This window comes from Vicia villosa, linkage group LG7 (assembly GCF_029867415.1).
Source record: "Vicia villosa cultivar HV-30 ecotype Madison, WI linkage group LG7, Vvil1.0, whole genome shotgun sequence".
NCBI classification, from domain to species: Eukaryota; Viridiplantae; Streptophyta; class Magnoliopsida; order Fabales; family Fabaceae; genus Vicia; species Vicia villosa.
The window spans coordinates 18,648,166-18,660,427 of NC_081186.1; the positions used below are offsets into that span (position 1 = coordinate 18,648,166).

At 33.1% G+C, this 12,262-nt stretch overlaps 1 protein-coding gene across 1 annotated transcript; it reads right to left on the bottom strand.

Annotated features, from left to right (window-relative positions):
- Positions 1-294: 294 nt before the first annotated feature.
- Positions 295-11,702, bottom strand: LOC131620354 (pectinesterase 31-like). The gene is made up of 6 exons (XM_058891407.1): positions 11,352-11,702; positions 11,151-11,255; positions 1,489-1,566; positions 1,146-1,333; positions 772-945; positions 295-641 (listed from the first exon to the last, which is right to left on the bottom strand). Exons 1-6 carry the CDS (start codon positions 11,592-11,594, stop codon positions 479-481), a joined length of 951 nt encoding a protein of 316 aa, XP_058747390.1. The 5' UTR covers positions 11,595-11,702; the 3' UTR covers positions 295-478.
- Positions 11,703-12,262: the final 560 nt, after the last annotated feature.

Here is a 12,262-nt window from a genome sequence, read left to right on the forward strand (position 1 = left end):
AGAATTAGACAATCATTTATTCACTAGTTACTTAGGTGGTTATTAAACTCTAAGATTGTTAAGAGTTAGTTATTTAGCTAAGAGTTAGTTAGAGGGAAGATTATCTTTTAATTGACTTCACAGATCTTTAGCTATCACGTAGAGCTTCATTTTACTGTAAAATATAAGTTGATAATATGGCATCACATGTCTCTTAATCTCTTTAATCTCTTTGATTAATTCAAACGGAAAAAAGTATTGTAGGCAATCACATCAAATTCTTGACATTTCTAAGAAGAGTAAAAAAGACTAATATTTATAACTGATGTGAATCCTCATTATGCTTTAAAGAAATTATTACAATAATGAGATAAGTTATAACACCTCATTATGCTCACTCATGCTTGATTTAAAAATTCAAATGTTTTTAAAACTTGTATTTTATTTTAGTTTTACACTTTGAATCACATCCATGTCTCAAGTGTCCTAAACATAATTCCTAAGCAGAATATGGAATCCTGAAAGCCATTTTTTGAGCTAGCCAAGGTTTTTGTGGTTCTGGATCAATGAAGCTATGCATCAGAAACTGATCAACTTCTTTATCCTTTAACATCTTAGCCCACTTCACACGTTTCGATGGAACAAAACCCAATCCAAAACACCTGTAATTTCGACATAAAAAGAACAAATGCATTTTGTAGTTTGAATTTTGAAATGAGGTTTTATTTATTGACATAGTCTTATATTTAGTGGCAAATAATATATCATAACGATGGACAAAGAGTTATGGACCTGTATTCATAGAAGCAAGCACTTGTTTCATTTTCAACATTCCCCCAATTATTCCAGCCAACATGTTTTATACATTGATCCATATAAGTAAATGCAAACACCACTCTTCCATAAGGTCCCCATGGCCTTCCAAGATATGTATATGAACTTCCTCCATTTCCCGTAATAACACATCTGCAATGACACAAGGACCCATGAGACTTTGGATCATGGTTCAATAGGCTCAATCATGATCGAACTACAAGAACTTTTGTTTTAACATGATTTAATTCTTAAAATTATTATCGATTTCAGTGTGAGTCTAGTATCTATATATGTGTTTGTGTTAGCGTTTCATAGATCATAAAAAAAATTATATGAACATGGATACATACCTCAGGAATACAAAACCAGTTTTTTCATGTGGAGATTTCCTACTTTGTGCAGTTATGAATCCCGCAGACTTGCAATGAATATGACAATGCTCCAAGAGTGCAGTGCTATTGCCAAAAATAAAGTCCACACTTCCTTCAATATAACAATCTCTCAGATATAGTTTACCATAATGTAAATACAGTGTGTCCTGCATCACATTAACAAGAAAGAAAATTTTTATTCCCTTATCAAATTGGTACTCTTTAGTCTTTAGGGAGTATTTGAGATTCTCTAATTTTAACTTTAGCAAAATACAATATAAAATTAATTCATTTTGCATACTCTAAAAGTGGAAGTACGTACCTGCCATCCAAGGAACCTGCAATCATAGAATGCACATCGATCGGCTGTTATTCTAACTGCCACCGCTTGTCCTGAACCCTGCCATGAAAAAAACATAATGAGAATGATCAATACATAAGAATGTAGCAATTACATTTATGCCTTTATATTAAAAAATGTCTGCATAAAGCTTATGATGATACAAATTCGTATGTATATTCAGAAAGTAACTTTAACAAACAATCAAATATATTTGAAAATATGACTAATAATAAGTAAGTTCCAATTGGCAATTGATATTTAAAAAATTATCTAGTTTAGGTTGCGAAAATGGAGACCTATCTAGCCCTTAAGTCTTTGAGAAGTTGTGGAAAATCAATACAAAACTTCTACTACACCAACCAACCAAACAAAGAACCATATCAAGAATCACAATGACAAAATATCATGGATGTCAAAAGAACAGGCTTGTTTATTTGCTGCATTATCATCGACTATCTTCATTCACATCATGTCTCTCAAATCAACAAAAACAATATGGGAGTATTTTAAAAGAGAGTATTATGGAAATGAGACATTCAAAGGTATGCAAGTTATGTATCTTATTAAGGATTTTGAACTACAAAATATGAAGGATTTAGAAACCATTCAAGGTTCCAATTTGTCTGAATCAAAGATAGTTGACTTTTTTAGTAATAGTGTCTGAAAAAGTTTGAAGCAACCATTATAACATTGGATAATAATAAGTGTTTATGCACAAGAGAAACTAAGGGCCATGAGACAAGAAATAGATGTTTAGGGAGCAATTTAAGACAAGCATTAAAAAGGAAGGAAAATATGAAAGAAAAAAAAACAGTAATTTTGTTGCAACCGAAGATTCAACTGTGAAGAATAGCCTCATCTTGACTTTGGCTAGAGTTTTGATGAAGAAAAATATATCAACAAAAGAAGAAAAATAAAAAGTCAACAATGATCATTAAAGAAGAAAAAGATGAATAAATGAACGATAAAGATAAAGACAAAACTGATCATGACAAAATGGAAAAGATCAACATTAAACAAAGTTAAGATTATATTTATCTTTTATATATCATCAATTATTTTATATATCACTTAAAAACTCACAAAATATCATTCAAAATTAGCTTAAAATGTTTTCAAAGATTGTACATAAAAACCATTGAAGTTCTGTCTTAATAAGCTTATTTTAGTGCTGAAATAGAATGGTATTCTAATACTAGTGTGAATTTAAAAAAAAGTAGAATGTGGTATTTGAATACCAGCTGAGTGGATGTGTTTATTTATGAGTCAGAATCATTGTTTTGAATGACAATCCTTCATGGAACCGTTTCTAACTTACGCAATTATTCATAGAGGTTTTTAGAAATGTATATTAAGCATCATACACTAGAAAATAAATTATCAACTTTCAAAAACATTGATTAACCAAGGTAAAGGAGGTGAATTCCGATTTGATGAGAATGGTGTGATGAGATTTGGGATAGCGTGTGTATTCCAGATGTTCTAGAACTTAAGAAGAGTATTCTTGAAGAGAAACATAGAAGTAGTTTGAGTATACATCCAGGTGCTACGGAAATGTATCAAGATTTGAAGAGATTATTTTGGTGGCCCGGTATGAAGAAAGATGTTGCTGAGTTTGTTTATGTTTGCTTAACTTGTTTGAAGTCAAAGGTTGAACATCAGAAGCCTTCCGGGTTAATGTAGCCATTGAACATTTCAGAGTGGAAGTGTGATAGTATTTCCATGGATTTTGTGACGGGTTTGCGGAAGACCGCTAAAGGCAATGATTCTATTTGGATGATTATGGATAGGTTGACTAAGTCGGTTCATTTCTTACCGATGAAGATTAACCATCCTATTTCTAAGTTGACTGAGATGTATATTAAAGAGATTGTGAGATTGCATGAAATACCGTCGAATATTGTGTTTGATAGAGATCCAAGGTTTACGTCGAGGTTTTGGAAGAGTTTACAAGATGCTTTAGGTACTAGTTTGAGGTTGAGTTTGGCGTATCATCTGCAGACGGATGGTCAGACCGAGTGGACTATTCAATCATTAGAGGATTTGTTGAGGGCTTGGGTGTTAGACCAAGGAGGAGCTTAGGATAGCCATTTGCCATTGATTGAGTTTACTTATAAAAATAGTTTTCATGTGAGTATCGGTATGGCGCCGCATGAAGCGTTGTATGGTAGAAGGTGTAGAACTTCGTTGTGTTGGTCTGAATTAGGCGAGAGTGTTGTGCTCGAACCTGAGATTATGCAAGAAACGACTGATAAGATAAGGATGATCCGTGAGAGGATGAAAAATTCTCAGAGTCGTCAGAACTCAGAAGAGTTATCATGATAAGAAGAGGAAAGCACTTGAGTTTCAAGTGGATGACCATGTGTTTATGAGAGTTACTCCGGTAACCAGTATGGCAGAGCTTTGAAGTCTAGAAAGCTTACGCCACGTTTTATTGGTCCGTATCAGATTTCAAAAAGGATAGGTGAGGTGGCTTATCGGATATTGTTGCCGCCGTCGCTTGCGAATCTTCATGATATGTTTCATGTATCTCAGTAGAGGAAGTATGTTCTGGATCCTTCACATGTGATTCAGATGGATGATATTCAGGTGAGAGATAACCTGACTGTTGAAGTGTCACTAGTGCGAATAGAAGAACAGGAAGTGAAGCAATTCCGAGGCAAAGAGATTGCCTTAGTGAAGGTGTTGTGGGGTGGATCAGCAGGTGAAAGCCCGACGTGGGAGGACCAGATGAGAAAGTCTTATCCGTTGTCGTTTCTGTCAGGTAATTTTCAAGGGCGAAAATTCTTTAACTGGGGGAGAGTTGTAACACCCCGATATTTTGAGTTAATTATTCAATTGAATATTTGATGTTTTGATGTGATTATATGAATCACGGTGATTTATAGTTGATAATGTGTGACGTGTGATGTTTATGTGACGTGTGTGGGGTAGTAGAAGTGAGGTGTTAATTAGAATAATAATATAATAATAGTCTAATTAGAATTGTTATTATTTAAATAAAATAAAATAAGAGATAATATGAGGAAGAGTTAGTAAGGGCATAATTGGAAGTTCATAATAAGGGTCCTAAGGCTAACTAGGTAAAAAGAGAAATATGAGAGAATTCCATTAGTCGTAGAATTTTGGAGAAAACGAGGAAAGAAGAGAGAGCTAGAGCAAGGAGAGGAGAAGGAGAAGATTAATCGTAGGAATTCGAAAGGAGAATCTGTTCGACTAATAATCTAAGGTAAGGGGGGTTACCCTAATTATTATGTTTGTCTTAAGGGATTGATAACTGTATGTTGGCTTTGTTTTGGAATTTTATGATAAATTTGATGATATTGATGAAATACCATGATGAATTGTTTGGATCGCATGATGAATATGATGTATGATATTGTTAATTGATGTATTGGTGATTAATAACATGATTTAGACTCAAATTTACCATTATTGAGGATTTGGAGGTCTAGGGTTTGATGAAGAATGATGGATGTATGATGAACATGTATGTTTTTGTGATTAGAATGATTAATCCATATTAGAACTAGGATAATAGACCTTAAATCGCAGGAAATTATTGATTAAAATAAGTTTTTGGGCAAAGGATTGGGTTTGGTATGATGCTGGTCGCACATGAATTTTCTATAAAACCACGAAGCCCTCTTAGCATGGTGAAGCCTGATTAGCATGCTCCTAAATATAAAAAGAACCTGATTACAGTAGAGAGCCCGATTAGCGCGGTATAAGCGTGCTTAGCACGGTCCCCTGTAAATGAAAATTTATATTTTTGAAAAACGATTTCAGAATATGGTAACTTATATTTTATTATAATTTCAGAGAATTTTCTGGAATTTACTGTGCACATCTGGGTAGGTTTAGAAGGCATTTTGTATGGAACTTGATGTTGTGAATTCTTGTGTTTCTATACTTGATTTTGGTGAATGTTGTTGTGTTGATTGATAACATGATTAATTGATGTATGTGTGATGTGTTGGACAATATGTTTGTGATGTTGTATGTTGAATGATGATATGACGTTGATGAATACATGAATCATGATGCCATTTTGACTAGCTGTGATCGTTGATTTTGTGATGTTGAGCATCATGCATTCATAGCATATTTGTAGGAATAAAGTCCAGTGATGTTATTGGACCTTTGGTCCAGTGTTGTCCTTAATCTTATTGTGTGGATTGAGTGCAATTTGTGGATGTGCTCCGGTTCCAAACGGGAATCGATCCTATGGTTGAGATCTTTGGAGGACGATGACGGAGTCATCAGTGATGAATTGGTACCACATGCATGAGTCCATTGTTGTTGCATTGCATTGTTGTGATGATGGATGACTTGATGATATTGATTATTTGTGATGTGGTGTGCCTAATTGATAATTGTGATTGAATCATAAGGTGATGTTGGGAATAGGTGATGAGGTGCAGGTGTGAGTAAGTATGCGTATATGATGGATACGTTGTATCAGTATATGTAAGGTTGGTTATTTGTATACAACTACTATATCTATTCCTTATGTCTTACATAATGATTATGAAATACTCACCCTTTCTGTTTGAATGTTTCCTCCACGTGGGTAACGCGCAGGTAATCAGGAGTAGTCCGTTGAAGTTTGAGGATAGCTTCATGGCGTCCTTTTATCGTTGTTTAGATTGAAAGGAGTCTTGCTATGATATGTAACATCGGGGATGAGGTCGTTATGTTTTGAACTATTATGTTCTCGTTGATTATTTGAGTTGTAACTCATACACCATGATGTTTAGTTAATGTTTATGAAGTTTATTTTAAAGATGTTTTAGATTTTGGATTCCGCTGCAAAGTATTTGAATAATTATGTTGAACTGTCATTCGATGTATGTTCTAAAATTGATTGCAACCCGTGTTACGAAGCAGGACTAGTTATTATGAACTCTTTATGACGATGTGACACCCTTGTTGGTGATTTTATTTGATGTTATTTCGTATTATAGTGCGAATATTCTTTGTGAGTTAGAAGGGTGTTACACCTGTCATTTTCACTCAACCATTCTCCTAAGGTTTGTATAATTACAAAAATATATGAAGTGATAAATCATATTTACAAAGAAAATACTCTACCCTTCTAACTTAGAAAGATAACATTGAAATAAAGTAATACAAACCCAAAAAAAAAAAAGACTCCATGAAAGCATTAAAACACCAAACTTCAAAATACAAGGTCTGCATCTTCATAGGAGGTTAAACACCTCCTTAAATAGAAACAACATCCAAGATAAAAGCCTAGTAGAGTTTTTGTACGAGAACAACTGAACTCCAAAAAGTGCAATAAATATCACTCTTCATAAGGCCAATTTTAAATATTGATTAAAATAAAATATTAATTTGATATAAATAGGAAGCTAATCTCTCTATAAAAATATTTAGAATAAAATATTTTCCATATAAGAATGTGCTTTAAATCAAATCCTTGAATGAAGCGAAAAAGAAACAAATTCTAATGGCACGAAACTCAATCCCTTAACACACGCCGCTCAAGACCGAATGTCTCGTATAAAGTCAGAACCTTAATATCTTGCCTACAAATTTTTTCCAATCTCATGTAATAAAACCAAGATAAATGTTGATGGATTCATCGACAAACACTTGGCAAGGGTGGTTATTAAATACTACACTCATATTTTAGGAGTAAACTACTCATACACATTTTCACCAATGCTTCGGCTAGATGCCTTGAGGTTGTTGCTTGATGTTGCAATATAAATGGGATGGAAAGTATACCAATTATATGCTAAATCAACATTTCTAAATTGTTTCTTGAAAGAATAAATCATCATTAAACAACCCAAAATCTTCATGAAAAAAAAGCATTAGAAGACAGGTTTAACTTCTCAAGAAGGACCTTGATGGATTAATAGAAGCTTCAAAAGTCTAACTTCTCAAGAAGGACCTTGATGGATTAAAAGAAGCTTCAAAAGTCTGGTGCAATAAAGTTGATAATCATTTGTTGAGTTTAGACTTTTTTAAGAGTTTATCAAATTCCATTATTTACATTAAGCAATATGAGGCTGTTATTCTTATTACTCTGATTGTGTTGATTATCTTTTGGTAATTAAAAATTATGCAACTTTGATTGATGAATTCAAGATGGAAATGATGAAAGTACTTGAGATGAAATTTTTTATACTGATGGTTTTTATCAGAATGAAGATTAAGAAAATTAATCCTTCCTATGTTGCTTTGCTATGAATAGCCAGTCTCAATTCCGGATGAAAGGAGAGGATTATGTTAGGAAGTCAGCAACCAACATAAAACTTTATCGAATCTATATGACATGGATCAACTACATAATAATGTAAATTCTAGGTCGTTGCCTATAAGCAATCCGTTATATGACTCGAGTATAGTGTCAAATGAGAAAGGGTTTGTGCATCTCCACTTGGACGTAGTGAAAAATAAGCAAGAGTTCCAGAGAGGCGGAGTCGATTTGGATCATGGAATATAGGCTCACTTATTAGAGAATATATGGAAATAATGGACACTATGATTACAAGGAAGATCAACTTTATGTGTCTATTAGAAACTAGATGGACAGGTGAAAAAGCGAAAGAATTAGACAACTCAAAATTTACGCTTTGGTACACCAGAAATGTTAGATCAATAAATGGGGTTGAAATTATTATGGACAAAGATATTGTGAATGTGAAGGGAGTAGGAGATCGAATCATAGCCTTGAAATTTATAGTGGAACAAAACACCTTTAATGTTACTAGTTCTTATGCACCTCAAGTTGGCTTACCATAATACCTTAAGATAAAATTTTGGGAGGATTTATAAGGTTTAATTCACGATATACACCAAGGAGATAAATTTTTTCTAGGAGGTTATTTAAATGAACATGTAGGAAGTATAACAAGATGCTTTGAGAGCGTGCATTGGGGCACGGTCTAGGCGAGGTAAATGCAGAACGTAAACCCATCTTAGAGTTTTCATAGGGCTTTGGTTCTTACTATAACAAATACTTGGTTTAGAAAAAGAGATGGAAATCTTATCACATACAAAAGTGGGTGACATGTTCTCAGATATATTTCTTTCTCATTATGAAGTCTGATAGGAAGATTTTGTTGGAAATTAAAGTTATTCTAGGAGAGTGCTTGACTACGAAACATAGAGTATTGGTTATGGATGTAAGAATCAATGGGAGAGATAAGATAAGAAGTCACATGGGAATGTCACTGATCAAGTGGTGACATTTGAATGGTGAAAAAGAAGAAAGTTTCCAACACAAAATCTTGGAGCGAGGGTTTGGACAACCACAAGGAAGTGCTAATGATATGTGGAATAAGACGACTCAAGATATTAGAAAAGTGGCTAAACATACGTTGGGAAAATTAAGAGATTTCGTGCTTAAGGATGAAGAACCGTGGTGGTGGAATGATATTGTTCAAAGTAAAGTTAGAGTTAAAAATGATTGTTTTAACGAATTGTCTAGGTGTGAAAATGCCGAAACTTGGAAAAATATAAGAAAGCTAAACATGAGACGAAGAAGACGATAGTTAGTGAAGCAAGAATCCAAGATTTTGATGGATTATACCAATCTTTAAAAACAAAGGAGAGAGAATATATATATATATATATATATATATATATATATATATATATATATATATATATATATAGGCTTGCTAAGGGAAGAGAAAGAAAGTCAAGAGATTTGGATCAAATGAAGTGAATTAAATATGAAGAAGAAAAAGTCTTAGTTCGGGACAAAGATATAAAGGATATGTGAGAGATTTATTTCTACAATTTATTTAATGAAGAATGTGATATCTCACTGGACTCTATCATACTTGACATTAGAGAAGATGACTGAAATTATAATTACTATTGTGAAATTCAGAAACAAGAGGTAAAAGAAGCCTTGAAAATGATGAGTAACTCTAAGGAGGTTGGACCAAACGACATACCTATTTAAGTGTGAAAAATTCTTGGAGATAGAGGTATTGAGTGGCTTACCAAACTCTTTAATGAAATTAAAAGATCAAAGTAAATGTCGGATAAATAAAGAAGAAACACTTTAGTTCCAATCTATAAGAACAAGGGTATATACAAAATTTTGAAAATTATAGGGGGAATTAATCATGAGTCATACAATAAAGTTATGGGAAATAGTGATTGAACAGAGACTTGGATTAGAGACTTAATTCACTGAGAATCAATTTGGTTTTATGCCTGAAAGGTTAACCATAGAAGCAATTTGTCTACTACCGACATGTGATGGAGTAGTATCAGATGGATCATCAAGACTTGTACTTAGAGGTGAAAGTTGGAGACCATATCATTCATCAAGTCACACAGTTTAAATAACTCGGGTCCGTAATACAAAATGATGGAGAAATAAAATGAGATGTAATCCATCGAATTCAAGATGGATGGCTGAAATGGAGGAGGGCTTCAGGGATTTTATATGACGCAAAGGTACAACTCAAGTTGAACGGAAAATTTTATCGGACTGCGGTTAGACCTATGATGTTGTACGGGAGAAATGTTTAGCGAGTAAGAATCAACACGAGAATAAAGTAAGTGTAACAAAGACTAGAGTGTTGCGTTGGATATGTGATAAGACTATAGAAGATAGGATTAAAAATCAAAATATTAGAGAAAGTGTTGGAGTAACATATATAATAGAGAAGATGGTGAAAAATGGACTTAGATGGTTTGAGCATGTAGAGAGAAGACATGTAGATTCGGTGGTAAACACAGTAGATCATATAGAGAGGAGTTAAACAACGAGGAAGACCTAGAAAAATTATAAGAGAAGTTATTAAGAAAACCTTCGAGATTAACGATTTGGATAGAAGTATGGTTTTAGATATAATATTATGGCGAAAGTTGATCTATGTATCCAACCCTACTTAGCGGGACAAGGCTTAATTGTTATTTTTGTTTGAGATTAAAAATAATCAAGACAAAGTTTTCATTTGCCAAAAGAAATATGAAAAAAAATTTGAAGAGACTTCGTAAAGAAGATTGCAATTCAATAAACACTCATATGAAACGAAAAGAGAAGTTGAGCAAGGAAGATAAAGTTGTAAAAGATGATGAGGCATACTTTAGAGTTTGATTGGGGCCTTATATATCTTATAGTAACAAGACCAGACATCTTAAATCTTGTGAGTGTTTTATGCGATTCATGCAATGTGCAAGTGAAATTCACTCGAAAGCTGCTAAGAGGGTGATTAGGTACTCAAATTTAATCAAACTTGACATCAAGTTTAAGAAAAAAAGGAATTCAAATTGGTTGGGTTCTCTAACAGTGTATGTGCCTTCAAATTGGTTGGATCATGAATTTTTTATAGGATTCAAAAAATTGAAGAAACAATTGTTCAATATACCGCTAAAGTAGAATTTGATGTTGCTAGTAAGTACTATTGTTGTATATCAAACTTTGTGGCTGAGGACCTTGAGGAGAAAAAAAAACACTAACATCTTTATAGATAATCATGCTGCAATAGCTATTTTTCATAATCCAATTTTTCTCATAAAAACTAAACATTTCAACATCAAGATGTTTTTTTTTAGGGAAGTGCATAAGGACTGGGTTGTAACTGCACTAACTTTACAAAACAGCAATCAAATTTAAAAGCTTAAAAAACAGTATGATATACCTCAGGAGAAGAATTTTCAAACGTAATATTCTCAGCAATAAAATCTTCTCCTTCCACGATAGTACTTCCACAACCAAAAGTCCCATTCCCTATCACCTTAGAACCCTACAAGAAAAATATTTTACTAATCATCATAGCATAACACCATAAAAAACTAACATAAAGTTTGAATTTTGACACAATCCCATTTCATGAACCTACTTGATGGTGATCAATTTTATTGGCAGTGTTGTTCCATGTCAGAACAATATCGCCAGGAAACAAACCAACGAAAGTGATGAAGTTCTTAGTTTTTGGAACATATAGTGGCTGCCGGTAGATTCCCGGCGATATCCTTATCACCGTTCGGCAAGTGTTGCGGAGTGGCACTGCATCAATGGCTTCTTGTACCGTTCTGTAGTTTCCAGTTCCATCTTGCGACACTGTCAGTATAAAAGGTGCCATTATTTGTAACTATTGTTTTTGTGTGTGAGTGTTTGTGAATTGTTGCGAATGTTGAATATGGTTCATAGCGGACATAAAACGCAGAGAAAGAAAAAGACAATGCAGACAAAGCATCTTGGAGAGATAAGAAATTCTTTTATGCCTATGTACTATTTTCTCTCTTTTGTTAAAAATAAAATAAATAAATAAAAGTTGTGTTTTCTTTTTCTTTTAAGCATGATGATATTTGATAGTTTTTGTTATTGTAATAGAGTTGCATTTTAGTATTCATAATCATGCATAAGCTAATATCATCTAGACTTTATGATGAAACTCTATCATGTTTAATTCGTGATGAGAAACAAAATACAATCTGAGCAAATATTTTCGTTTTTACCTTTTGGTTATTCAATTATGATTCAAGTTGGTTTAAGAGCGAGTGCCTCAATTTCTGCATACATGGCCTCAATCCAATTATTAGATTTAACTAATGGCTTGCATCTAGATGAATCCATAGCAGTGGTAATATCAAGTCTGAGGCTAATATGTTTAATGATAACTAGACTAAAACCCGATGCAATTGAAAATTAATTAATTTGTTTTTTAATTAAATTTATGTTACAATAAAATAATGTATAATGAATAATAATTGTGATAACTATATGAATTAATCACATATATAAAGATAT

Excerpts from the sequence above, each read along its gene's own strand:
- LOC131620354 (XM_058891407.1), bottom strand. The coding sequence starts at position 11,594 with ATGGCACCTTTTATACTGACAGTGTCGCAAGATGGAACTGGAAACTAC. Across the intron at positions 1,334-1,488 it reads GCAGGTTCCTTGGATGGCAG|GACACACTGTATTTACATTA; the intron begins GTACGTACTTCC and ends AATGTGATGCAG. Across the intron at positions 642-771 it reads GCTTGCTTCTATGAATACAG|GTGTTTTGGATTGGGTTTTG; the intron begins GTCCATAACTCT and ends TCGAAATTACAG.